Source organism: Chrysochloris asiatica, unplaced genomic scaffold (genome assembly GCF_000296735.1).
Source record: "Chrysochloris asiatica unplaced genomic scaffold, ChrAsi1.0 scaffold00103, whole genome shotgun sequence".
NCBI lineage: Eukaryota > Metazoa > Chordata > Mammalia > Afrosoricida > Chrysochloridae > Chrysochloris > Chrysochloris asiatica.
In genome coordinates, this window is record NW_006408621.1 from 9,825,849 (window position 1) to 9,851,535 (window position 25,687).

Below are 25,687 nucleotides of genomic sequence, written 5' to 3' on the forward strand. Positions count from 1 at the left end.
ACCCTATATAAGGTTGCTATGAGTTGGAACCAACTCAATGGCACTTAACAACCACAACCCCGAAACATACATGCTACTCCAGTGTACATTAATTATTCTCTAAGATAGACTACATTTTAGGTCACAAAGCAAGTCTTGATAAATTTTAAAAGGTTGAAATTATACAAAGCATTTTCTCTGCCCACAATGGAGTAAAGCTAGACATCAGTAACAGAAAAAAAAATAGACAATATTTTTTTCTAGGAAGAAATCAAAAGAGAAATCACAGATTTCTTAGAGTCAAATGAGAATGAAAGTACAACATACCAAAATTGATGGCATGCCTTGGAGGTGATACTCAGAGGGACACTTAAGCAGTAAATTCTTACATAAAGAAAGAAGAAAGGTACTAAATTAGCAGCTTAACTCAGCAACTGTATCATCTAGAAAGACGTTAAACCCAGAGTAAACCTACCGGAAGAAAGGACATAACAAAGATCAGAGAAGAAATAAATAAAAATTGAGAACAAAAACAATAGAGAGAATTACATATAACTTAGAAGCTGGTTCTTTAAAAAAATCCATTAAGTTGACAAATTTTTGCCTAGATTAACAGAAGAAAAGATGCAAATAACCAAAATTAAAAAAAAAAAAAAAGAGGTGACATTAAAATATGACAGAATGTTAAAAATAACTATGTGGCCACAGGCTGGATAATTTAGGTGGCATGCACCAATTCTTAGAAGCACACAATCTACCCAAACTGACTCAAGTTGAAATAGAAAGTCTCAACAGACCCATAACAAGTTAAGAGATTGAATCGTGATCATTAACCTCCCAACAACAACAGAATTCCTGGGCCTGATGGCTTCACTGGAGAATCCTACAAAACATCTAAAGAATTGACGCCAATACTATTTAAACTCTCCCTAAAGAACAGAATGAAAGAATACTCCCTAATCCATTATTTGAAGCAAACAACTCTGATACCCAAACTAGATGACACCTCCCCTAAAAAAGAATGCTACGGGCCAATATCTGTTTATGAATATAGATGCATAATTCCTCAATAAAATATGAGCAAACATAATCCAACAGCATAGTAAAAGATTTATATACCATGACCAAGTTGGGCTAAAATTGCTTGCCACCTTTGAGACACATCTGAATGCCTAGTTCAAGTATCATTTAATATTTTTGTATTTTAACTAATAAAATTATTTGAAGGAGTTGTTTACTATTTAGCCTGCAAATTTTCATTCGCATTTCAAAGGCTAATTGCTGGTCATTTTAAAGCACCTATTTGATTGCTATTTATCTGACTACTGGATAAAAGCAAAATCAATAGTTCCTTTAGCTTTATAGAATACAAAATCATTAAAACTTGGATTTGTGGTTGCAAGTAATAATTGACGCTCTATCAGAGATTTGCTTTCTTAAACTTGCTTGAAATTCTTTCTATTGGTTATAATTTGATGCTCACCTCTAGGACTTGTTTTTGTTGTTTCTCAAGAGCCAGCAATATTGCCACATTGTTTAAAGCTATCCTCTGCTTGTGAACGGTCTCTACCTGACCTCTCCTTTCCTTTTCATCATACTATCAAGGAGCTCTGGGTAGCGTAGTGGTTACGAATTGGACTGCAAACCACAAGGTCAGCAGTTCGAAACTACCAGCTGCTCCACGGGAGAAAGATGAAGCTTTCTGCTCCCGTAAAGATTTACAGCCTAGGGAATCCTGTACAGTGTCGCTATGGGTCGGAACCGACTCGACGGCACTTAACAACAACAACATCCCTATCCGGAGTCTGCTTGGATAATCTTTCTTGCTCTTGTCTCCTCTCCATAAAAGTGCAGCTGTTACAGTAGATTTAGTTTTGTTTCAAAACCTCATTGTGATCTTACTTTGCTACATTGTTGTTAAATGCCATTGAGTCAGTTCCAACTCATAGGAGCAGCTGGTAGGTTTGAATTGCCTGGTAGTGCTTACCGTACCGTATCATAAGGTTGGCGGTTTGAGTCCACCAGCTGCTCCACTGGAGAAAGGTAAGACTTTCTGCTTCTGTAAAGATTTAAAACCTTTTGTGTCTCTGTGGAGTAATGTGTGGAATTGCAAGGTTGTTTTGAATCACAAGGTCAGCAGTTCAAGCTCACCAGCTGCTCCTCGAAAACCCTAAACAGGGTCACTTTGAGTTGGAATCAACTCCACAGCACTTAACAACAAAAACAGCAAAAGCCTCTACAGGATTGCTATGAATTGGAATTGAGTAGATAGCTCTTAACAACAACAGGGTGATATTTACATAAAACAGAATTACCCACTTTTAATTGATGTAGGAGAAATTTTATACAATCATGTACTCACTACCACTGTTAAAATATAGAATATCTCCCTCACTGTGTAAAGTTTCTTCATGTCTCGTTGTACCTCATCCTTTCTCTTGACCCCCAGCCTCAAGCAACTACTTGTTTGCTTGCTTTTTCCTATATAAAGGTTCTTCAAAAAGTTCATGAAAAATGTGTATTGTCAAAAAACTGCATGGATTTCAAAAATTGTTTTGCACCCAAATAAACTTGTACTAAATTGTTATGTCATGTTTGAATAGGATCTAGTTTGAGGCAGTAGGAAGGAGAAGACATCAGGTTGAAAGAGCCTCTATCAGAGAACATGAATTCTACTAAAATTGAAGGAAGAACAAACATCAAATTCATAGTAAAGCTTGAGTGGAAGAATGATGAAATTGTTGATGTTTTATGAAAAGTTTATGGCGACAGTGTCCCAAAGAAGTCAGCAGTTTTACAAATGGATAACTCATTTTAAGAAGGGAGGAGGTGATGTTGATCATGAAGCCCTCTGTAGCAGACCATTCACATTCAGTGTTTGAGGAAACAGTATTGTTCTTTTCCTAATTGAAGAGGACAGATGATTAACCACAGGAACAATACCCAACACCATACAAGACTCAGTTGGTTCAACTTAGACATTTTTTACTTAAAAACATGACCAAAATATCTGCTTGATGGGTGCCAAAATTATTGTACCCAGATCAGCTGCAGGTAAGAGGAGAGCGTTTCTATGGAAATGTTAAACAAGTATGATCAAGATCCTGAAGCATTTCTTGGAAGAACTGTAGTGGGATCTGGAGCATAACTTTACCAGTATGATTTTGAAGACAAAGTACAACCAAAGTAATGGCTATCCAGAGGTAGAAGTGGTCAGAGCAAATCTGCATCATCAAGAGCAAATGACATAGCAACAAATTTTGGAGATGCTTAAAACATTTTGCTTGTTGACTTTCTGGAGGGCCCAAGAATGGTAAAATCTGCTTATTATAAGAGTGTTTTGAGAAAGTTAGCTTAAGCACTAGTGGGAAAAATGTTCAGTAAAACTTCACCAGAAAGTCCTTCTCTACCACAACAATGGTCTTCCTCAATCCTCTTATCAAACAAAGGCAATTTTGCAAGAGTTTTGATGGAAATCATTAGGCATTGATGTTATAGTCCTGACTTGACTTCTTCTGACTTTTTTTGAAGTTTTTATTGTAAATTATGTGATCATTTACATGGGAGAACATTAGATTTACATTCATCCTAGCGTATTTCATTGCAGTGATTACATCCCTTCCATGCATCATCAAACAACCAAAGGGTATACTCCACAAGCCTGCTCCCTGGCCATCAGCACACAAACCCTTTCCCTCCCTGAGTCCAGAGTCCCCAACTACTCCATCTCTCCATGTCATCGTCTCTGCCTCCATCTCTGGCTTTGCTGCTTCTCTGGATAGGGTCCCGCACTCCATTCTTCTCTCCCTTGATGGTCCCAGGGACCTCCCCACCTAGTCTGCAAGATCAGTCACTCTCCTCTTTTTGTTACAAAACGTCCTGACTTATTTTTGTTTCCTAATCTTAAAAAGGAGTCTTGGTGTGGCACTGTGGGTTAATGTGTTGGACTGTAAAGTCAATTTGAACTGCAAGGTCAGCAGTTCCAAGTTTACCAACCACTCCTTGGAAACCTAGTACAGGGTCATTTGGGATGGGAACTGACGTGATGGCACCTAGCAACAGCTTAGCAACAACGATCTTTAAAAAAATCTTTAAGGCCTCACATTTTTCTTTAGTTAATAATGTATCAGTGTCTGCATTGACATAGTTGATTCTCAGGACCTTCAGTTCTTTAGGAATGGACTAAGTGACTGATATCATCACTTAACAAAAGTATCTTGATCTTGATGGCGCTTTTACTGAGAAAGTGTATATTTAAAATTTTTCTTTTTTAATTCAGTTTTCCACAAACTTTTTTGATGTCCCCTTGTATATAGGACATAATTTCTTATTTCTTTGCATGTCTTACTTTTTTTTTGTTAATGCATTTTAACATAGTGTGATATTGTAATATATGACCATTCTAGAAATCAGATTCCCCCGTTTCTCAGGGTTCATTATTTTTGCTGTTTGTTATTGTTGCCACTGCTTTTCATTTTTTAAGTGATCTTCCAAACTGATTTTGTAAAGTCTGTATTCTTTGTATTGTGTGGCCACTGACATAGATTTTTAGCTTAGTGGTCAGCTAACAATTGGACAAAGATTTCCCAAAAGGCTTTGTAACATTAAATCTTTCAGCATTTGCTAAGTAGCTTTACCTTCAATATTCAGGCAGACAGTTTACAACTCTGCCTTAGCCTTCTCTTCCCATTTGTATAGAGCTTCAAGATTAGTCCCAGGTGTGAGGGCATTGTCTTTTCAAGTCTTTCCCAAGCCCTTGGCATGCACAAAAAGATCCCTGGTGGTGTAGTAGTAAACAGTTGGCTGTAAACTAACAGGTTGACAGTTTGAACTCACAAGCCATTCCATGGGAGAAAGATATTACACAGTCTGCTTGTGTAAAGGATTTATAGCCTTGGAAAGTCTATGGGTACAGGTCTACCTTATCCTATGGGATCTCTTGGAGTTGGAGTCAACTCCATAGCAATGGGTTTGATTTTGGTTTGTGGCATGCACATGGCCTTCTACAATCCCAGGATGACGTCAGAGCTTTTTAAAGTTTCCTGTGGGCATCTTCATAGTTCAAATCCACCAGCCACTCTGCTGGAGAGAGATGCGGCTGTCTGCTCCTGTAAAGATTTGCAGTCTCAGAAACCGTTTGGTTTGATTTTGTTTTATGGACATCTCTTGCATCAGCTTTTCCCTTTAAACATCTTGGTCCACTTCTGCTTATCCCAACTGTGTCTCCACCTCCAGTAGCTCCATTGCTAAAACAATTTCGGCTGATTTTGTCCAGCAAAGGCCATGGGGAAAGGTGTTGGCACTCAGAACTCTGGAGTAGGGCAGCTAGAGACAGCTGTAAGTGGTGTTTCCAGTGAGTGTACTGCCAGACAGAACAAATACATCATGGTAGTTTGTGGTGCAGGGTGGAGGAGAGGATATGGATTTTGTGGAGTCCGTATCAGTGACCAAATGCTGGTTTTCACTGTTACTGTATTGCAGAACAGGGTAGAATAGTGGGGGGAGGGTTGTGAGGGGGAAATAAAGCAAGTTAAAATACTGTAAGATTTGTTTTTTGACTGAGATTTAGCCATTTTTTTTTGAGTAAATGCTTTTTGGATTGTTGTAAGCCTTCGATTAATTTCCAGTATTCAAAAAAAAATGGATTTTGACTGTTTTTGCCAGTGTTTTCATTGCTTTTCTGTAGTTGGAGACTTTTTGAGGTCCTTACTGTGCCATTTCCAGTCATGTCCAGTAGGTAGATTTTAAATTGTTAAAAATTTGGCCAAACAAGTCTCCAAAACGGTTGTACCATTTTACATTCTTAACAGTAGTGTGTGAGTTTGAGTTGCTCCACATCCTTACCAAAAGTTTTTTAGTTCATCGTTTGAAATTCAGCAGTTTGTATTAGTTTGAAGATTGTTGTGGTCAAAGACTACATTTTCCTTGGATCCACAGTCAATACTTAACAAAAGTAGCAGTCAAGAAATCAAATAACGTAATGCATTAAGCATATCTGCTACAAAAGACCTCTTTAAAGTGTTGAATAGCAAAGATATCAGTTTGAGAACTAAGGTGTGCCTGACCTAAGCCATAGTATTTTAAATCTCCTCATATGGATGTGGAAGTTTGACAACAAATAAGGAAGGTCCTAGAAGAATCGATGCATTTGAATTATGGTGTTGAAGGAAAATATTGAAAATATAGTAGACTTTCAGAAGAACAAACAAATCAGCGTTAGAAAAAGTACAGCCAGAATGCTCCTTAGAAGGGATGCTGGTGAGACTTTGTATCTCATATTTTGGACATGTTATCAGGAGGGACCAGTCCCTGGAGAAGAACATCATACTTGGGAAAGACGAGAGTCTGAGAAATATTGAAGACCCCCAACGAGATGGCTTGATGTAGTGGCAGCAGTAGTGGGCTCAAACATAACAGTTGTGATGCTGGCACCAAACAGGCAGTGTTTTATTCTGTTGTGCACAGGGTCGCTATGAGTAGGACCCGACTTGGTGGCACCTAACAACAATTTCCTAAGGGCTGCATAACAAATGTTTTTAGAGCAAAAATCTATTGTCCCATCATTCTGTACATCACAGATCTGAAATTAGGGTACTGGCAGCATGCTCTAGGGGGCAGGAAGATCCTTTCTTACCTTCTGGTTGTTAAGTGCTATTGAGTCGGTTCTGACTCATAGTGAGTCTGTATAGAGCTTTCGAGGGGTGGCTAGGTTTGAACTACCAGTCTTGTGGTTAGCAATCCTCTGCTTATCCTACAGCTCCACACCAGGACCCCTCCGTTTCTGGGAGGCCTCAGCATTCCTTGACTTGCAGGTGCAGTGTCACATGCATTGTTCTCTCGGTGTTTTTTCCCTTCTTTTATAAGGGTACTGTTTATATTGGGTTGTTATTAAATGCTGTTAATTCAGTTTTGACTCTCCGAGGAGTAGCTGGTAGGTTTGAACCATCTACTTTAAGATTGGCATTTAGTTCAGTACTTATTGAACTGACCATGTGGTCCAGCACATTATCCTGTAACACCACACCAGAACTCTCATATTGTAGTTGTGGTGTTGGTGCCATACTCAGAGTCGGTTCTGACTCATAGCAACCCTACAAAGGGTTTCCGAGGCTGTAAATCTTTACGGGAGCAGAAAGCGTCATTTTTCTTCTATGGAATCACTGGTAGTTCTGAATTGCTGACCGTGAGATTAGCAGCCTGACTTGTAACCACTACTCTCCCATAGTTCCATATTGTATTAGGACCCACTTACTCTGTTATTACCTCATGTCATAACTGATGACATCTTCAAAAAACTACATTTCCAAATAAGGTAATTTTCATAGGTACTGGTGGTTAGGATTTCAACATATATTTTGTGGGGGACATAATTCAATTCATTACATTGTTCAAATAGGCATACTATTTTCCTAATCAGAGATAATATTGAGCATCTTTTCATGTGGTTGCTTGCCTCCTATACATATATATAATGACATAACTTTTCAAGTCTTTTTTACAGTATTTTGTTGAGCTATTGTTATTATATTTTGTGATACAAGGTTTTTTAAAAATCAGATATTTATCCCCAGCCGGTGTCTTGTCTTTTCATTGGAAAAGCAGAAGTTCTAAAAAATTTTTTTTAAATTTCAAAGCTTTTATTGTGTATTGAATGAGTGAGGCTTACAGGGCAGATCTTTTTTTAAAAAAGTTTTTATTGTAAATTGAGTGATAGTTTACATAGGAGAACATTGGTTTTGCACTCAACCTATTGTATTTGTTTTGTTGCAATGACTAGAGTCCCCTCCATGCATCATCAGTATTTGCTTATACTCTTGTTTTTTTTTTTTGCTGTTGTTGTTTTTTGGTTTTGATGTATACAGAAATACTCAGGAATATATAATCATTTAAACAACCGAAGGGCACATTTTGCAAGCCTGCCTCCTGGCTGCCAGCACACAGCCTTTCTCTTTCCATAAGTCTAGAGTCCTCCGCTGCTCTACCTCTCAATGCCATCACCTCTGCCTCCATGTCTGGTATCCCTGCTTCTCTGGTTAGGATCCCAGAAGTTCTAAATTTTGATGAAGTCTTATTTATCAGTGTTTTCTAGTTTATGCCTTTTGTGTCCTTTTGAGAAAGCAGGTCACTGTTCATTCCTAGAAGTTTTAGCTGTCTTATTTAAGTCTTTGATCCATTTTGAATTAATTTTTATATATAGTGTGAAGAACACATCATAGTTCACTTTTTTGGCTTATGGATATTCAGCTGTTACAGTACCATTTGTTAAAAAGAGTGTCTTTGCCCACTGAATTGTCTGTGTACCTTGGTCAAAAATCATTTGTGTGGGGTTTCTTTCTGAATCCTGTATTCTCTTGTCGATATGTTTTTTCTGTGTGATACTGACTTTATTAACTTGATTGTTTGATTAACTTTATAATCCTGTTGTATCACTGTATGATAAAGCACTGGACTACAAGGTCAGTTTAAACCACAAGCTACGTGGTTCAAACCCACCAGCCGCTCCTCTGAAATCCTGTGGTTGATGGTTATGTGCTGTGGAGTTGGTTCCGACTCATAGCGACCCTGTACAGGGATTCCAAGGCTGAAAATCTTTATGGGAGCAGAAAGCCTCATCTTTCTCCCACGGAACAGCTGGTAGTTTCAAACTGCTGCCCTTGTGGTTTGCAGCCCAATTTGTAACCACTACAATACCAGAGCCCATAGAAACCCTATACAGGGTCACTGTGAGTTGGAACTGACTCAGAGACACTTAACAATAATAACAAATGTTGGAATCAGTCTAAGTCCCCAATTCTTTTCTCCTTTTGGATCCAGTTTTATGAGTATAAAGATGTTTTGAGATAACGGTGATTGAAAATTGCTCCTTTACCAGATGGCCATAGATAAAGTCTCTAACTTCTTGGTATCTTGTTTTTCTTATTTTAAAATGGAGGTGGTGGTTGTTGTTATGTGCTGTCGAGTCGGTTCCGGCTCATAGCGATCTTGTATAGGTTTCTGAGGAGCAGCTGGTGAGTTTGAGCTGCTGACCTTGTGGTCCAAACCAACCTTGAGTGCTTATCCTATGGCACCACACTGTTATTACTCCCTAACCTCCAAAACATAGGTTGGTGGTGGTGGTTATGTGCCATGGAGTTGGTTCTGACTCATAGCAATCCTGTACAGGGTTGTTGTTTGTAGTGACCCTGTATAGGGTTTCCAAAGGGCAGCTGGTGAGTTTGAACTGCTGACCTTGCAAATTCAAATGGCTTTGCGGTCTGGTGCATTAACCCACAGCACCACACCTGGGTAGGGAGCAATAATTGTATCTGCCCCTGCAAGGTTATTGTAGACTTTAAATTAGTTAGGGTTCCTGAAATGCACTTGAAATAGTATCTGATTCATTGTGAGGTTGTTGTTGTTAAGTGCCATCAAGTGGGTTCCGACTCATAGCAACCCTGTATAGGGTTTCCAAGGAGTGGCTGGTGAGCTTGAACTGTCGACCTTACAGTTCAAACGAACCTTTCAGTCTAGTTTGTTTACCCACACTGATAAATATTAACAATTATAATTATGACTTTTCAGGTAAAGTGCTTGAATCAGTAGCTCAGATGATAATATTGGAGCCTGATTTATATCATTCTCCATGCCTTGCCTTAATCCCTAGATTTGGTTCCCTTCTCAATTGATCCTCCCTTTATTGTTTCAAGTTGGTTGCTAGCAGCTCCAGAGCCCAACTGAGTAGTCAAGCAAGTAGTATCTCATTTAGACTCAAACTGAGTAGGCAAGCCCCAGTATCTCAGTCAGAATCCCTGCTCTTACCTCTTCTTGTCCTTAATTGGCCTGTCTTGAGTTTTGTACCTGTCTCTGAAGTCATCACATAATAAAGTTGATACCTGATTGATTAAGGCCTATTTTTAGTTTACCTCTGGAACTAGAGAGGAGGATTAATCCTGAGAAAATTGGTGTTAGGGAATTAGAGGAATGGATTTTAGAATTTTAACTCACAAATGTTTTAACATACTTACTTATAGGCTGTCAGTTCTTTCTAGACATGTGTCTGTACACACATACATACACATATGAGGGGGACTTCAGAAAGTTCATGGAAGAATTCTATTTTTTCAACTCCATTTTTCCATGTGTTTTTTGAAAAACCCCCCCCTTGTGTATGCATGTATGTGTGTGTATATACATCTAAGTTTGTATATATGTCTTAAGTGTGTGTATGTATATGTAGTTTATTTTTTGTGTAGTGAGAATTGACAGCAGATTGCCAAAGGAAAATGATGATTCTTTTCATTTTCTTCCAGTTAATAATGGGGCTTGGTACCCAGGGGGCAGAGAAGAAGAGTGCAGCATCTATCGCCTGCTTCTTGGCAGCCAATGGCGCTGACCTTAGCATTCGGAATAAGAAGGGCCAATCACCACTTGATCTCTGTCCTGATCCAAGTCTCTGCAAAGCACTGGCAAAATGTCACAAGGAAAAAGTCAGGTTTGTATTATGTAGTATCGTAGTGGAGGACTTGACTACTTGAAAATGTCTTTGTTCTTCCTCTCTGTGTCGATCCTTTACTGTGAATTGAGTGATAGTCTACATGGCAGAACATCAGTTTGTATTCATCCAATTGTATCTGGTTTCACTGTAATGATTACAATCCTCTTTTTTAATGTACACAAAACCACTCAGGGATATATAATCATTTAAACAACCAAAGGACACATTTTGCAAACCAGCCCCCTGCCCGTCAGCACACAGCCTTTCTCTTTCTATGAGTCTTGACTCCTCAGATGCTCTGTCTGTCCATGCCATTGTCTCTGCCTTCATCTCTGGTGTTGCTGCTTCTCTGGTTAGGATCCCACATTTCTCTCTTGCCAGTCCTAGGGTCCTGGAGTATTAGATTAATTACTCCCCCCATTTTGTGACACATCTACTTTTATAATTTTGACTATCACAAGTAGTCATGATAACAATTATTATTAAATCAAAAGACTCCTATCTCCATCTCCTTTCACCTGACCCATCTAGATAAGATGGGAACTATTCAGTGGGGAGTCTACCTTCCCCTGCTCACTCTGAAACTAAACTCTCCCTCATGAAAACTTGCAAGCCAGTCACTTCGTGTCTTTATAACATCCCCATTTTAGGTAGCCGAAGTCTGAGTTCCCCATCCCTATTAGCCCTGTATACTGAGGGGTAGACTTGATCCTTGATTCGAAGATTCCTACCCTCTCGGTTGGTATTTTATGCTACTATAAGTTAAGGTCTATAAGTTAAGGTCAAGTTCATCAAATTGTGCAATTTACACTCACTTCCTTTGTCAAATTTCTTTATCTTCCTCTAGTCGAGTTTGGATCATCAAGCTGTTGAAGCTAGGTCAAATGGATACTGTCTTACCTGTACTTCATATCAGCTGGACAGTTTACTCTCAGCTCTATCCACCAGTGGTTAGATCAGTGTCCATGGGCTCAGGGGTTCCCAAGTCTCCCCAAACTTCAGACCAACCAGCCCTTCTTCTCTCTCTCTCATCTCAAGGTCAATAGAAGCCTATGGAATATGGTCATGCTCAGCGCATGTCTTCGTTATTTACTTTCCCCTACTTCCACTCACATGTAGATAAACGCAGTCACCAGCAAGCTTACAAGCCTGCTCATGTGTCCCCTTTGAGTTTCAGTCTTAGAAAAGGTTTTGTCTTGCTGTGACTAGATGGCTTACCTTGATGGCTCTCAGGTGAACAACTTGCTTATTTTTGTAACAGCCAGGCAGCCTATCTCTTACTTAGCTTTATGAGCTCAATGCTATTTAAATACTTTATACATAATAAATACTAAGAAACTTTCTAAATTAGTCTGATCATAATGTTAGAAGAATTTTATGTATAAGAAAAGGTCTTATTAGTGAAAGTGCTATGTCTAATGTTATAGTTACAAGTTATTAGAATTTCTCTAAGAAAATCCAGTTTGTACTGTCACCAAAAGGCATATCTCACAGAAACGAATATTCCTAGTCCCTTGCTCAGTGCTTAGTAGACACTCAACAAGTATTTGTTTAGTCAGTGAAGAAATGAACCAATAAACAAATTAACGAACCAATTCCTGATCGAGTTTTTTTAAAGATGATCATTTCACATTTGTCTTGTTTTCTGAAAATTAAATATATCAGTGATTTTAATTATTATTTGTGATAAAACTCATTTTCTTGAGATATTATAGACATACAAAAAGGTACATCTCATCACGTTTTCATCCAAACACTGCTATGCAACTATTACTATCTTTATTGATTCTTGTCAGTGAGCATTTCAGTTGCTGTCCCTTTAACCTGTGTTCTGGTTTTCTTTCTTATAATTTATGTGAAGTCGTGAAATGACATCTCTTTGGAATTTATGTATAGAACTGTGGTATAGGTTAGATTAATATAATGAAGTAAGTATATAATAAACTTGTGACAGTGGAGTCTAAGGTGAACCATGTTTGTGTGTTCTGCATGTTCATGAATTACTGAATATTATGAAAGAAACAAGATGCAATGTCCCTTTGCTGTAGCTGATCCCATAAATGTACTTCTGTGCCTTGTCTCTGTAGATGTATTCTGCGTTTCTATGATAGAATTTTACTCTCCTTTGTTGTTGTTACGTGCCATTGAATTGGTTCCAACTCATAGCAACCTTGTATAGGGTTTCCAAGGAGTGGCAGGTGGGGATTGAACCATTAACCTTGCAGTTAGCAGTCCTACAGCACCACTCCAGGAATTTCCTTAAGGATACACTTAAAGAAATGTCAAAACAGCAACTGACCTGTCGTATTTTCCAACATGCCCTATTATCAACCTTGATGTTACTTATTTTGTTTTTTGTTAGAATTTTTTCTTTTTAAAATTTCTTATCCCTCCCTCTGCGAATTCTATACAGATAAAACTAATTTTGAACGAGATTGTGTTCCTGTTAAATTATTATTTAAATAGTGTTTTTGAATTCTTAGAGGATGATTCACTTTTTTTTCATTGGGTGAGAATTAGTTTCTGTTGAAGTCTGAATAGTACTAGAAATGTATTAAGATGAAGAGCTGTAGATAAATAGAAAACCAGAGCATGTGGTATTCCAGTACAAATGTTGTAAAAAACTTTGTGTTTTCACTTAATAGCATTGTTTACATGTGTTCTAGTGATGTTCTAAAGGAGCTCTAGTAGCATAGTGATTATGAGTTGGGCTGCTAATCTCACAGTCAGGAGTTCGAAACTACCAGTGGTTCTGCAGGAGAAAGAGGAAGCTTCCTGCTCCTGTAAACATTTACAGCCTTAGAAACCCTAAAAGGGTCACTATGAATCAGAACAAACTCCATGGCACATAACCACCACCATCAACTACCAGTGGTGTTTTAGATGTACTTTATAAGACACGTTTGTTGTTGTTGTCAGTTCTGACTCACGGCAGCCCTGTATATTGCTTCCGAGGCTTTAAATCTTTGTGGAAGCGGAAAGCCTCATCTTTCTCTGGTAGAGTGGCTGTGGAGCTACTGCATTCCCATAAAACAATTAGTTAATGAATTTATAAAAGAAATAATTTGTTAAACACAAATATTTTCTTTTATTAGTGGTCAAGTTGGTTCTCGGAGTCCTTCTATGATTAGTAATGATTCTGAAACCTTAGAAGAATGTATGGTGTGCTCAGATATGAAGAGAGATACTCTTTTTGGCCCATGTGGCCATATTGCTACCTGCTCTTTATGTTCTCCACGAGTCAAGAAATGTCTCATCTGTAAAGAACAAGTTCAGTCCAGGACAAAGGTATGTATTTTCAGTGTTAAAAAGTTTTCTGAAACTATAATTAACGATAAATAAGATTTTATGATGCTATATAGCTGTTTAATTTTTTTCTCCCTAAGAGTGATTAAAGTTTGTTGGTGTGTGCCATTGAGTTGGTTCCAACTCACTGCAACCCTGTATAGGGTTTCTGAGAACAGCTGGTGGGTTTAGACTGCTGACCTTGCAGTTACTTGTCCAGTGCCACACCAGGCCTCAATTTTTAAATTTAGGAATATATATATATGATTTATCCCTTTAGTAAGAGTCCAATTCAGAATTTCTGAATGTATTGTTTGGTTACCACACCCAAGTCAAACCCACTCCCATTGTTATCTGAATTTAACTCTACTGATTTTACTATCAGATTATATTTTTAGTCCTTAGGGATTTTCTTCTTTTATGTGTCTAAATTAGAGTGATTAAAACTAAAAGTAATCTGCAATATTTTCTAGACTTAAAGATATATTTAATTCCATTTTGTATGATAGTTGTTTGCAAATTATACTTTTTCTTTTCTTTTTGAGTATTTGGCTTTTTTGTATTTATTTTTGTATCTAATAACTAACATTGGCTTTTTGAGAAGACCAGTCCAGATTTTTTGTAAATTTTCACACATTCTGGATTTGTTTGATTGTTCCATCACAGCGGTGGTCTATTTGGTTTATTTTTTATTTTTTTGTCCTTTGTATTTCCTGTGAGCTGGAAATTAGTACTAATGGCTTGATTAGGGTCAGCTTAAAACATTTTTGGTAAAACAACATCACAGATGATGCTGTGCACTTTATATTGTAGCCTATCAGGAGGCCCAATTCCACATCCACTCTTTAACTTTTGATCTCATCTGACTTGTTTTTTTATAAGTGGTAGTATTTATTTATTTCTAAGTTCCTGTTTTATTTCTTTTTCTTTGTATCTCAATGCTGCTTTATTAAAAATGTGCCAAATTGCTCATGCGGTTCACTGATAAACACTCCTTTTGAGCTTTTCCTTCCTTGTGTGTGCATATGTGTTAAGTGAGATCTAAGCCTCCTATAAATAATTTCTCTTAAGATCAGTAGCTTAAACCAAAAAATATGAAGTTTATATTCTTTTTCTTTTTTGTTTGTGCCATTTTCTAACCTATTCATGTCAAACCAAACCTGTTGTCCTTGAGTGGATCTTGACTTACAGTGACCGTATAGGACAGAGTACAGCTACCCATAGGGTTTCCAGAGCTGTGGGCACTAGGAAGGTGACTGCCACACCTCTCTACCATGGAGCAACTGGTGGATTGGAACCGCTGACCTTTCAGCTAGTAGCCAAGCATTTAGCCTCTGTGATGCTCCTACATGTTCATTGATGGTGTTAGGTGCTGTTGAGTCGACTTTGTATAGGGTTTCTGAGGAGTGGCTAGTGAGTTTGAACCACTGGCCTTGCAGTTCAAACCGACCTTGAGGTCAAGTGCTTACCCTATAAGCAGGACTATCCTAACACCAAGACCATACGTTCACTAGCCTTCATTATAAATGGAAAGGAGCTGATACTAATTCTTATGGTGAATTAGCTGACAATAGCTTACAGGCCAGTGCTTCTTACATTACCATGGAGAACCCTCTAAGAGGAAGTACTTTTTATGACTCACATGGATGTTATCCTTGTAAAAGTTTTCACACAGGAAAATGTACAATGGAGTTATTTATTTTTTTTAATCAAAAGTATTGAAATAGTACATGTTTAAACTATGTAATCCATTTTATAAAGGTTGGCAGAATGAATCAATCAGATTTACTCTATACTGGTACTTTTAGGCCCTTTTTATGTGTTATATCAATGTCAATGCATTTTAATAAATTAATGTGGATCATTCTACTTTGTACTTATAATTTGCTTTAGGTACCTGCTTTCAAAATAACAGTCTAGGGAAAAAATCTGAAAGAAGAAATATTTAAGCCATTTTCTTATTTTTAGATATGTCTGTGGAGTTCTGTTATGGCACTGTAGGATAAATTTCTGGACTGCAGGGTCATTTTGAACTGCAAGGTCAGCAGTTCAAGTCCACCATAAAAATGCTAACAGAGTCACTATGAGTCAAAACCATGAGTCAAAACCAATTCGACAGCACTTAACAACAAAATATGTATTCTCTGTTGTGCTAGAGACTTTCAGTTAGATTCTTAAATTTTACTTCAGCAAACCTTTATTGAGCTTCTGTTTTAAAATCAAGACAAGACATATATAATTTCCTGCTAAAAACTTGTAATGTATTGGCTAAGCATGACTTAGATTCAAAACTATACTGTAGGTGTTACAAGAGAGATGTAAATTGAGTCAGAGTTCAGAGCAATAACGTGTCAAAGCAGACTCTCAGGTATGGAATAGCCCTTATTGGTCCTCGGGTGTTTACAGTTGGAGAAGTTGAAGTTCAAAGAAATGCAGTGGCAGCTGTTTTGATGCACAAAATTAAGAGAAGTATTTTCACTGTGAAGATTGACTGGGCTGAAAAAGGAAGGTTTCTTTGTCAGACCACTTCTGAATACAGTTATTCTATGAATTAGCAGACTTGCAGTTGGGTTTTAAATGATGCAATATTCTGACCTGTAGAAAAGTATCAAAGCTAACATGACCACCAAATAGATTTTGCAAGATTGGTTGTAGAACCTTTAATATAAAGAAATAGTGACCCCAAGTGGTTAAAAGATAATAAACATCTTTATTGAAATACAACATGGTGCAAAACAATTATTTGAAGGGAGGGAAAATAAACAAGCTTGGTTTCTTCAGCAGTTAGAAAAATATAAACATAAATTCTATGAAATTTTATAAGTCTTTTAACATCCATGATATATTCTGTGAAATAGGGTGTTATGCTATTTGGATGTTTTGGGAACAGTATGTTATATAAAAGCAGTCCCTATACAATTTGTCATTAAATTTGTAAAACCCGTTCTGTTAAACCTGGAGCCCACTGGACAAAGACCGAGAACTGTTTCCACTGGATACAGGAGGCTGGCCTTGCTGAGTGTGTGGCTTTGCCAAATGGGGACTGCCCCAGTGGCCAGATAGATTGGGACTTTGTGCACATCTGGGAGTGAGGGGCTGATATGTGGGGTATGTAGGGGCACAATGCGTGGGTGCTGGGTGCATGGCTAGCAGTGGCGGCGCCCTGGCTGCTGTCCCAGACTGTGGCTGCTCTGTTGGTGCAGCCACTAGCTAGAACTGAGAGCCTGTAAGTGCCCCAGACCCAGCTGGTGCCACCAGCACCCACAGAAGGGACAGAGGAGCCATGGCAGGCTCTGCCCTGTGCCGGGAGTGAAAGGTTGCATGGGTGGATAAATGAAGCTAGAAGGAGGAGAAGGAGCAGGTGCTCTGGGGGCTGAGATGCCCCTGGAGCTCAGTTACTAGCTGAGCTGTGGGATTTAAGGTCTTTAAAACTAGTAGGAAAATATAATAAACAATAGGAGAGCTATTTACCCTTTTTAAAAAGATGAAGAAAACAAAACAACAATGGACATATGTGTGATGTATACGTGCTTGGGTATTATTCCAACATAAGTTAAACATATTTGCAATATTAGCTTCTGTCAGGTTGGCAGAAATAGATATTACCATCCCAGCTAATTGGCTAAATACATGTTTGTGCCCCAGTTCTACCTCCTAGTTCATTGTTTATTGCCTCGCTGTAGGATAAGTACTGGACTGTTAACCACAAACCTACCCAGCCACTCCTCAGAAACCACTCGGTGGCACTTAAAAACAAATCTATGTTCTACTTCCTAGTTCACTGCTTAGTGCGTAGGTTTAAAAAATCTTCCAAGGTGCTATCCAGTTGGTCTGTATTTACCTGGAGCAAAAGAGACAGGAGAATCAGGAATAGGAGGAAATGTGTGTGGCTAATTGCCTTTATAAGGAGCTCTGGTAGCGTAGTGGTTACGTGTCAGGCTACCACCCTCAAGGTTAGCAGTTCAAACCTGCCCCCGCTTCTGTGGGAGAAAGATGAGGCGTTCTGTTCCTGTAAAGATTTACAGCCTCTGAAACCCTGTGCAGGGTCACTATGAGTCGGAACTGACTCCACGGTAGTTAACAACAACAGCAAATTGCCTCCATGACCAACTGCCTCCTTTGTCATAGACCAGAACTTCTGGATGGTGTCTGGCTACCATTTCTGCACGTTTTGACCAAAGATTCAATAGAAGAATCCTGATCAGAAGTAGGGAGAATGGGGAACAGAAATTCAAATTCTCATGGACACCAGACTTTCTGGAGCCATAGAAGCTGGATGAACTCCTGAAACTACTGCCCTGAGATAATTTTTAAACCTTAAATCAAAGCTGTCCCTTGAAGATATTGCTGAACTAGTAAAGTATGTCTGCCTTGAGCATGTGCTCCTTTAAGATCTGTTTATAGGGGATCAGTTTAGTAAAAGTAACTCAGAATATCAGATTGGTATGGCACTGTAGGATAAGCACTGGATTGATAACTGAAAGATTGGTGGTTCAAACCCACCAGTTGCTTCTTGGAAATGCTATCCTGGGTCTCTATGAATCAGAACCAACTCCACGGCTCAACGGCACATAGCAACCTGCTTATTCTAATGGAGGTGGAATGAGTCAGAAAAGGAGGGTGAGAATGGCTACACAGTTCAAAGACTGTAATCAGTGCCACTGAATGCTGCATGTAGAAACAACAGAAATACGTTACAGAAAATAAAAATACATGCTAGCAAAGATTGTGGAAAGTGTGCCTTTTAGCATTGCTGGAGGCTGCGTACATACATGGGTCCAGTTTCAGTAGGCTATCCTGAAAGTCTTAGTACAGGGCTGTAGGATAAGCACTGAACTGCTAACTGCAAGGTTGGTGATTCAAACCCACCAACTGCTACTCAGAAACCATTTACAGCTGGGGTGGGGAACATCCAGCCCACAGGCCGTATGTTGGTATTGTTGTTAAGTGCCGTTGAGTTGGTTCTGACCCATAGTGACCCTGTATAGGGTTTCTGAGGAGCAACTGGTGAGCTTGAACCGCCGACCTTGCGGTTCAAATTGACTTTGCAGTACAGCACTGTATACAGTTCTCAGAATCATTTGATCTGGCCCTGCCAAGGCATCCGCAGTTCCAGCCATCATGTTAGGGATGAGTTAATTAAATGTGTGACTAAATGTGTTGTTGTTGTTCTTAAATGTCATTGAGTTGGTTCCGACTCATATTGGCTCTCTTTAGGACTTTGGAGGAGCAGCTGGTGGATTTGAATTTCCAACCTTGTGATTCGTAGTTCAGTGCTAATCATACAGTGACACAACATGAGTCCATATGACAAACTATAGCAGCTAATTTTTAAGTTGATAATTTTGTGTGACCCATGAATGAGGTTATAAATTTTGGCAGAAAAAGGTTTTCCCACCTCTGCTTTACAGGGTCGCTGTGAGTTAGAACCAACTTGACGGCACTTAGGAACACCAACAACAGCATCCTGGAAATGTAGCCCGAGCATATAATCCACAGGTGGAAAGCTATGGCTGTAAATATTTGTTTTTTTATAATACAGATGGTGGTTGTTGTTGTTGTTATGTGCCATGGAGTCAGTTCTCATAGCGACCCTGTACATGGTTTCCAAGGCTATGAATCTTTACGGGAACAGAAAGCGTCATCTTTCTCCCATGGAACAGCTGGTAGTTTCGAACTGCTGACCTTAAGGTTCGCAGCCTGATTCATAACCACTACGCTACCAGAGCTCCTTAGGTGGTGTTGGGTTGTTAAATGGTTAGATCAATTTGCTGGAGTATTTTTAAACTCTTTGAAGATAATTCAAATACACAGGAAACCATTTTTTGTAAGTGCAGAATTATAATGTATTGAGCACTGAATTTCTGTTTGGGATTGTGCTAGGCACTTTATTCATAATGTCTTATTTACTCCTTACCATCCCTTGTGTAGGAGCTCTGGTAGCGTAGTGGTTACGGATTGGGCTGCGAACCTTAAGGTCAGCAGTTCGAAACTACCAGCCGCTCCGCGGTAGAAAGATGAGGCTTTCTACTCCCGTAAAGATTTACACCCTTGGAAACCCTGTACAGGGTCACTATGGGTCAGAACCGACTCGACGGCACTTAACAACAACAACAACATCCCTTGTGTAAAAGTGTTCCTTGTTCAGATTTTTTATAAAAACACCCTTAGACTTAACAGAGTACACATTCTGTATGTATGTTGTTTTAAGTGCCAGCTAGCTGGTTCTGATTCTTAGGATTTCTAAGGGGTGGCTGGTGGGTTTGAACTGTAGTCTTGCACTTAACAGCCTAGTGATTATCCTACAGAACCATGCTGAGGTAGGAATTGGGAAAATCCATAGATTGTTTAGGAGAAGGTGTAGGTGAGCGGTGGCCATCATTTTTGGACCACCAATCACCCAATCTACTGCCATCGAGTTGCTTCTACCCATAGTGATCAAACCCTATGTAGATAGGGTTTCCAAAGCTGTAAATCTTCACAGGAGCAGAACATCTTTCTCCCATGGCATAACTGGTGGGTTTGGTTTGAACTGCTGACCTGGCGATTAGCAGTCCAGTGTTTAGCCTATTAAAGGGCAAAAGATAGGAGTAAATGTGGTATTTATTTGAAGGGAGAAGAAGATGTGAAAGATGGGTGTGAAGCCAAGGACAGTGGGGCATGACATAGGTAAAGGAAGTCGGAATATAAAAGTTGTTAGTTATGTACGCACAACTCCAATTCAGGGTAGATGAAGACAAGGCGAGAGTGAGGGAAAATATGAGTAAGTTTTGAAAGACCTGTGGATTTAGCGAGAAAGAAGTCCAATGCTTCGCTCCAGCCATAGTTGGGAATTGCCCACACCCTAGAAAGTAGAGGTCCTCAGATGTGGATAAACAGAAAAACCCCCCTTGTGCTTTACCAGTCCAGTGAATCTTGCTGGATTTCTGGTATTAGTATTAGAAATCTGACTTCATTTATTTTGATACTTCTTTATTTGTTCCTTGTCACTTTAATTTCTGTCAAAGTAATTTTTGAGAAAAAAAGAAAAATAAAATCTAGTCCAGCCTTTCTGGCCCCAAAAGGAAATCGAGTTTTTCTGTACCCATATACAATTCTTTATATTTTTTGTAGTTTGGGTGAAAGTTTATAGAGCACATTATTTTTCCATTCAACAGTTTATCCTCACTTTGGTTTGTGACATTGGTTGTAACCCCTTCAGTGTAAGACCACTCTTCTCAATCCCTCCCTGGGTCCCCTGTGACCTGACTCCATCTTTCCTGTCCATTCCTGCCTTCGGAGCTTTCTTTTTGGGCAGTTGTACTGAGGAATATATTCCTCTCTGATGTTATTATTCACTTTATGGACTCCTAGTATGGCACTGTAGGATCAGTACCGTACTGCACTGTGAACTGCAAGGTCAGCAGTTCAGACCTACCAGCTGCTCCTTGGAAACCCGATACAGGGTCACTATGAGTTGGAACCGACTTGATGTCACCTGACAAACAACAGCGTTGTTTGGCTGAAACTTGATCTCAGAGTGAGTTCAGTTTCAGGCTTGAAGGGTGTCTGAAGACCACAATCTCTGGGGTTCCACCAGTTTCTCAGACCAGGAAGTGTGGTCTTTTAAAATAATTTTGAATTTTGCTGTATAGTTTTTTCCTCCCTGTCTGGCCAGGATCTTTTATTATGATCCTGATCAGAGCAGTTGGCAGTGGTATTTTGGTACTATCTAGTTCTTTTGGTCTCAGGGTAGTAGAGGTTGTCCACGTGGTTGTATACTACTCTTTAGGACATCTAGAGAAACTAATTTGACAATAGGCCATTTAGCTGGGGTATAAAGAGATGTGAAAACGACTAACCAGGAGAGGAGAGGCATACATTAAATATTTCTGTGTCTAGAGTGTTTCTTTATAGAGGAAATGTATTTGGATGCAGATGGAACTGTTAAGAGTTAATAGATTTAACTGTAGATGTTCACTTTTATACTGTAATCTGTTTTCTGTAGATTGAAGAATGTGTGGTATGCTCCGACAAGAAAGCAGCTGTTCTTTTTCAACCTTGTGGACACATGTGTGCTTGTGAGAGTAAGTGGCCTAAACAAAACTTCTAACAATAAAAGAAAGGTGTAACAAAAATTACATTTAAAATTTTTTTTTAAATAACTCACAAAAATGTTGGCAGACCTTTAAGACCTTTTATTACTTTCTCTGTGCTAGAATATCAGCTATTTCCTTCATGCTCATGATCTTTAGAAAAGACTGAATATGCTGTCTTCTTCTAGTATGGGCTTTGATTTCACTTTTTGCCACAAGATGAGTTGTTTTCTCAAACAGTACAAATTTATTTCAAAAAATGGGTTTTTTCACCCATATAAAATTAGCACATTTTGATTTGTCTTCACTTTAATACCATCTTAGCTGCATACTTTCCCTACGGCAATCACAAATACTTTCTTGCCTATCGTTAAGAGATCTTAAAGAAATCTCCTTTGTGAGGACAGCATTAAAGTTTAAGAGTTGCATGTCTTAAACATATTCCTTGATGCCCTTTGCTTTTTCTGTTCCCCTTGTTCTTTTAAATTCACACTGTTGAACACTCTATTCTCCCCCCGCCCCCCTTTTTTTTTATTTTGTAAATGAAGGATTTTAAATGAACTTGGCAATTTTTAACATTTGCTTAAGTGGGTACAGGATGTTTCCTATTATAAAGTAATTCAGTCAACACATGTTCATTTTTATTATAGAATCTGCCTAGAGTACTAGATAAATTAGATGCTAAGGAGCTCTGGTAGCGTAGTGGTTACGAATCGGGCTGCGAACCTTAAGGTCAGCTGTTCGAAACTACCAGCCGCTCTGCGGGAGAAAGATGAGGCTTTCTACTCCCGTAAGGATTTACACCCTCGGAAACCCTGTACAGGGTCGCTATGGGTCGGAACCGACTCGACGGCACTTAACAACAACAACAACAAGTTTGATCTCATTGACATAGATTCACTTTAACTCTTAGTTCATTTCCTTCTGATGGTTGAGTCAGCTCCAGAAGTGTCAGCGTTCTATATTGTAACATTTTGCTTCAAGTAGCTGTTTTTTGTTTTGTTTTTTTAATTTAAGTTTTTTATTGTGGATTGAGTGAAAGTTTACAGGGCACATCGTCATTTTCACATTCAACAATTCGTATAACTTGTTTCATTACATTGATTATAATCCCCTCCATGTACTATCAGTTAAAAGTATTTCTCTTTATCCACTTTAGCTTTTTTTTTTAAAAACACACAAACAAAAAAACCCACTCAGGCATATATAATAAATTACATCTCCAAAGGGCACATTCTGCAAGTCTGCTCCTGGCCACCAGTTCTTAGTCCTTCTCTTCTTAGATGATGAATCTAGAGTCCTCCATGCCCCCATCTCTACCTCCATCTCTGGTGCTGCTGCTTCTCTGGATAAGGTCCCACATTCTATTTGTGTGTTCCTCTCTTGATGGTCCTAGGGTCCTCTGTTTCTGGACTGTAAGATTAATCACTCCCCTTTTTTTTGTTCCAAAAATTCTACCTTTACAATTGTGACAGTAGCTGTTTCTTTTTACCAAAGGTTGGTATGATGGCTAGTATCAACTATCAAAAGAACACAAAGAATTTTCTGTTTTAAGTAAAAAAGGCTTTAGTTACTTAAGTTTTTATAGACCATGGGTTATTAAGAGCCAAATAGTAAATATTTTTGTGTATGTGGCCCAAGCGATCTCTGTAGTAAGCACTCACTCAACTAGTCTTGGCCGTTGTAGTACAAAAGACTACCGCCGGCTGTGAGTGTGATGCAATAAAGCTTAATTTTTAAAAGGTGGATTGGGTCTACAGTCCATAGTTTGCTAGCCTCTAATTTAGGCCGGAGTGATGTGGAATTTGACAGCTGGTTATAATTCTTAGCTGATAACAGGTTCTAGAGTGTTAGTGTATTTCCACCGAGTCTCTCAATGCTTTTATATATATAGTCTTTCGTTTAAATGGAACAAGAGCAACAGCTCACTCTTGTGTTGAGCTCTTAACTTTGTACCAGGCCCTATGATTTCTTTTTGAATATTTTCTCATTATCTTCACAATAATCTCAACAAGTCTATTCTGTTTTTTCCATTTTATAGACAAGTTGTTAAACACTTATTTGGTAAAGTCCATGAAGTTGAGATGGAAAATGTTCCTGTTTCAAGGAGTATGCATAAAGGAGTTAGCTTGCTGCATTATAGTATTGCTACGCAGAAGTTTCAGTCCTTGATGAGTATAAATAAGGAGAGATTATACCCCTCTGGAGGGGCTGAGAAAAGACTTTGTAGAAACACTGTAATAATCTAATTTAACAGTTAAAAGAATTTTTTGATAATTGTGGCTACATATTATGTGTTGAACCAACGAAATGAATCCTAAAAATTTAAGAGAAAAGACTGTTCCATGATTGGAGTCAAATCCCGTACCACTTTGTGTTAACTCCTGGGTATCTCATATTGCTAACCCCAGCATCACAGCGCTTCTCTGCTGTTTAGACCATGTCATGAGTTTGACTTTTATAACCATTCTCCACTTGTCATTATTAGGGGTGTGTGCCCGATCCTGCCCACACTAGTAGTTCTATGTTTTGTTGAAATTTAGTATCTTTTCATATGTTATCTCTGAGGCTCTGCCACAGTGTTTGCTATTTTTCCTGTTTTTTAAAATGACAAAGACATTTGGAACATAGGCTAAGATTTGGAGGATACATTCATAATGGGAATGCTGATAGAAAGAATATATTGAAGCATTATGTGTTATTTTATACTTCTAGTACTAGTTGAAATTTATGAAGAATACCGCCCTTCTTTATTCTAAAGCCTTAAGATTGAAATATTTCATGTTACTTATTTTAAAAAAAAAACCAAAAAAACCCCAAATCTCATTCACTATTTTTACCAATGTGTTAGAAAATCTCATTATTTTCATAGTGATGAGCTATCAGTTCTAGAGGCACTGATAGCGAATACTAATTTTCCAGCATTTTTAAGGGGGTAGAGTATACTGATAGAATCCCCATTACATTGAGGAAAAGGTTAAAGGCAGTCGATATCAAGTGTTAGGCCAAATATGTAGCAGCCACAACTGGCATGCACTGCTGTGGGGAACAGAAATTAATAAAAATACTTTGGAAAACAGTTTGCCACTAGTAATAAAGGAAAGTTCAATGTAAAGTATACAGAAATGAAGTCTTCCTCGTGTTCTTCCTTGTGAGAAGCATCTCTGCTCCTATCTTCCAGATTGTGCTAGCCTTATGAAAAAGTGTGTGCAGTGCCGGGCGGTCGTTGAAAGAAGAGTGCCTTTCATTATGTGCTGTGGAGGGAAAAGTGCTGAAGATGCCACTGATGATATCTGTAAGTGACGTTCCGAAGCCTTTTCTAGTTTTTTGTTCTCGTGGGTGCTTTCATGAACACCTCTTCTTATTTATAATATTATATATATAACATTTACTTGTAAAATAAGAGAAATGACTTGAATGCTCAGCGGAGCAGGTTGGAAGTTTTGGGTGCTGCAGATGAGAAACCTGAAGTTGTTGTATGTTTCTAGTTTGTGATCTGATTAGAGTACTTAAAATATTTATCTCTCAAGAAATAGCCATGCAAGATATTAATAATAGAGTTGTGTTCTTCGTCAAAGTAGGTATGCTGTCTATTTTTAATATGAAACTCCGTAGCTCTGTTGCAGTGACATTCTATTACAAGAGATAATTTTCATTTTACTGAAGTATCAACAGCATGATTCCTTTATGTACAGTTTCTGTAGAGCATTAAAGTGTTTTCTGGGACAGCAAGTTTGGGGGACAGAAACTGAAGATAATAAGCTAGAGGTGTAACTCGGTGAGCAAGTAGTACAAAGATGCAAAATAGATGATTTACATTCAACCTCTCATAACGCAGCGGTGGAAAGATACTTTTCATCTTTGTAGTAGATAG

The 25,687-nt window shown here is 38.5% G+C and overlaps 1 protein-coding gene across 1 annotated transcript in view; it reads left to right on the plus strand.

Annotated features, from left to right (window-relative positions):
• The window catches only part of MIB1 (mindbomb E3 ubiquitin protein ligase 1), a 147,691-nt gene that overhangs the window by 118,124 nt on the left and 3,880 nt on the right, over nucleotides 1-25,687 (plus strand). Inside the window, exons 16-19 of the mRNA XM_006867290.1 lie at nucleotides 10,269-10,450; nucleotides 13,549-13,741; nucleotides 21,726-21,804; nucleotides 24,995-25,108. Of these exons, the coding sequence (XP_006867352.1) occupies nucleotides 10,269-10,450; nucleotides 13,549-13,741; nucleotides 21,726-21,804; nucleotides 24,995-25,108 (568 nt within the window). The remainder of the gene's footprint in view (nucleotides 1-10,268; nucleotides 10,451-13,548; nucleotides 13,742-21,725; nucleotides 21,805-24,994; nucleotides 25,109-25,687) is intronic.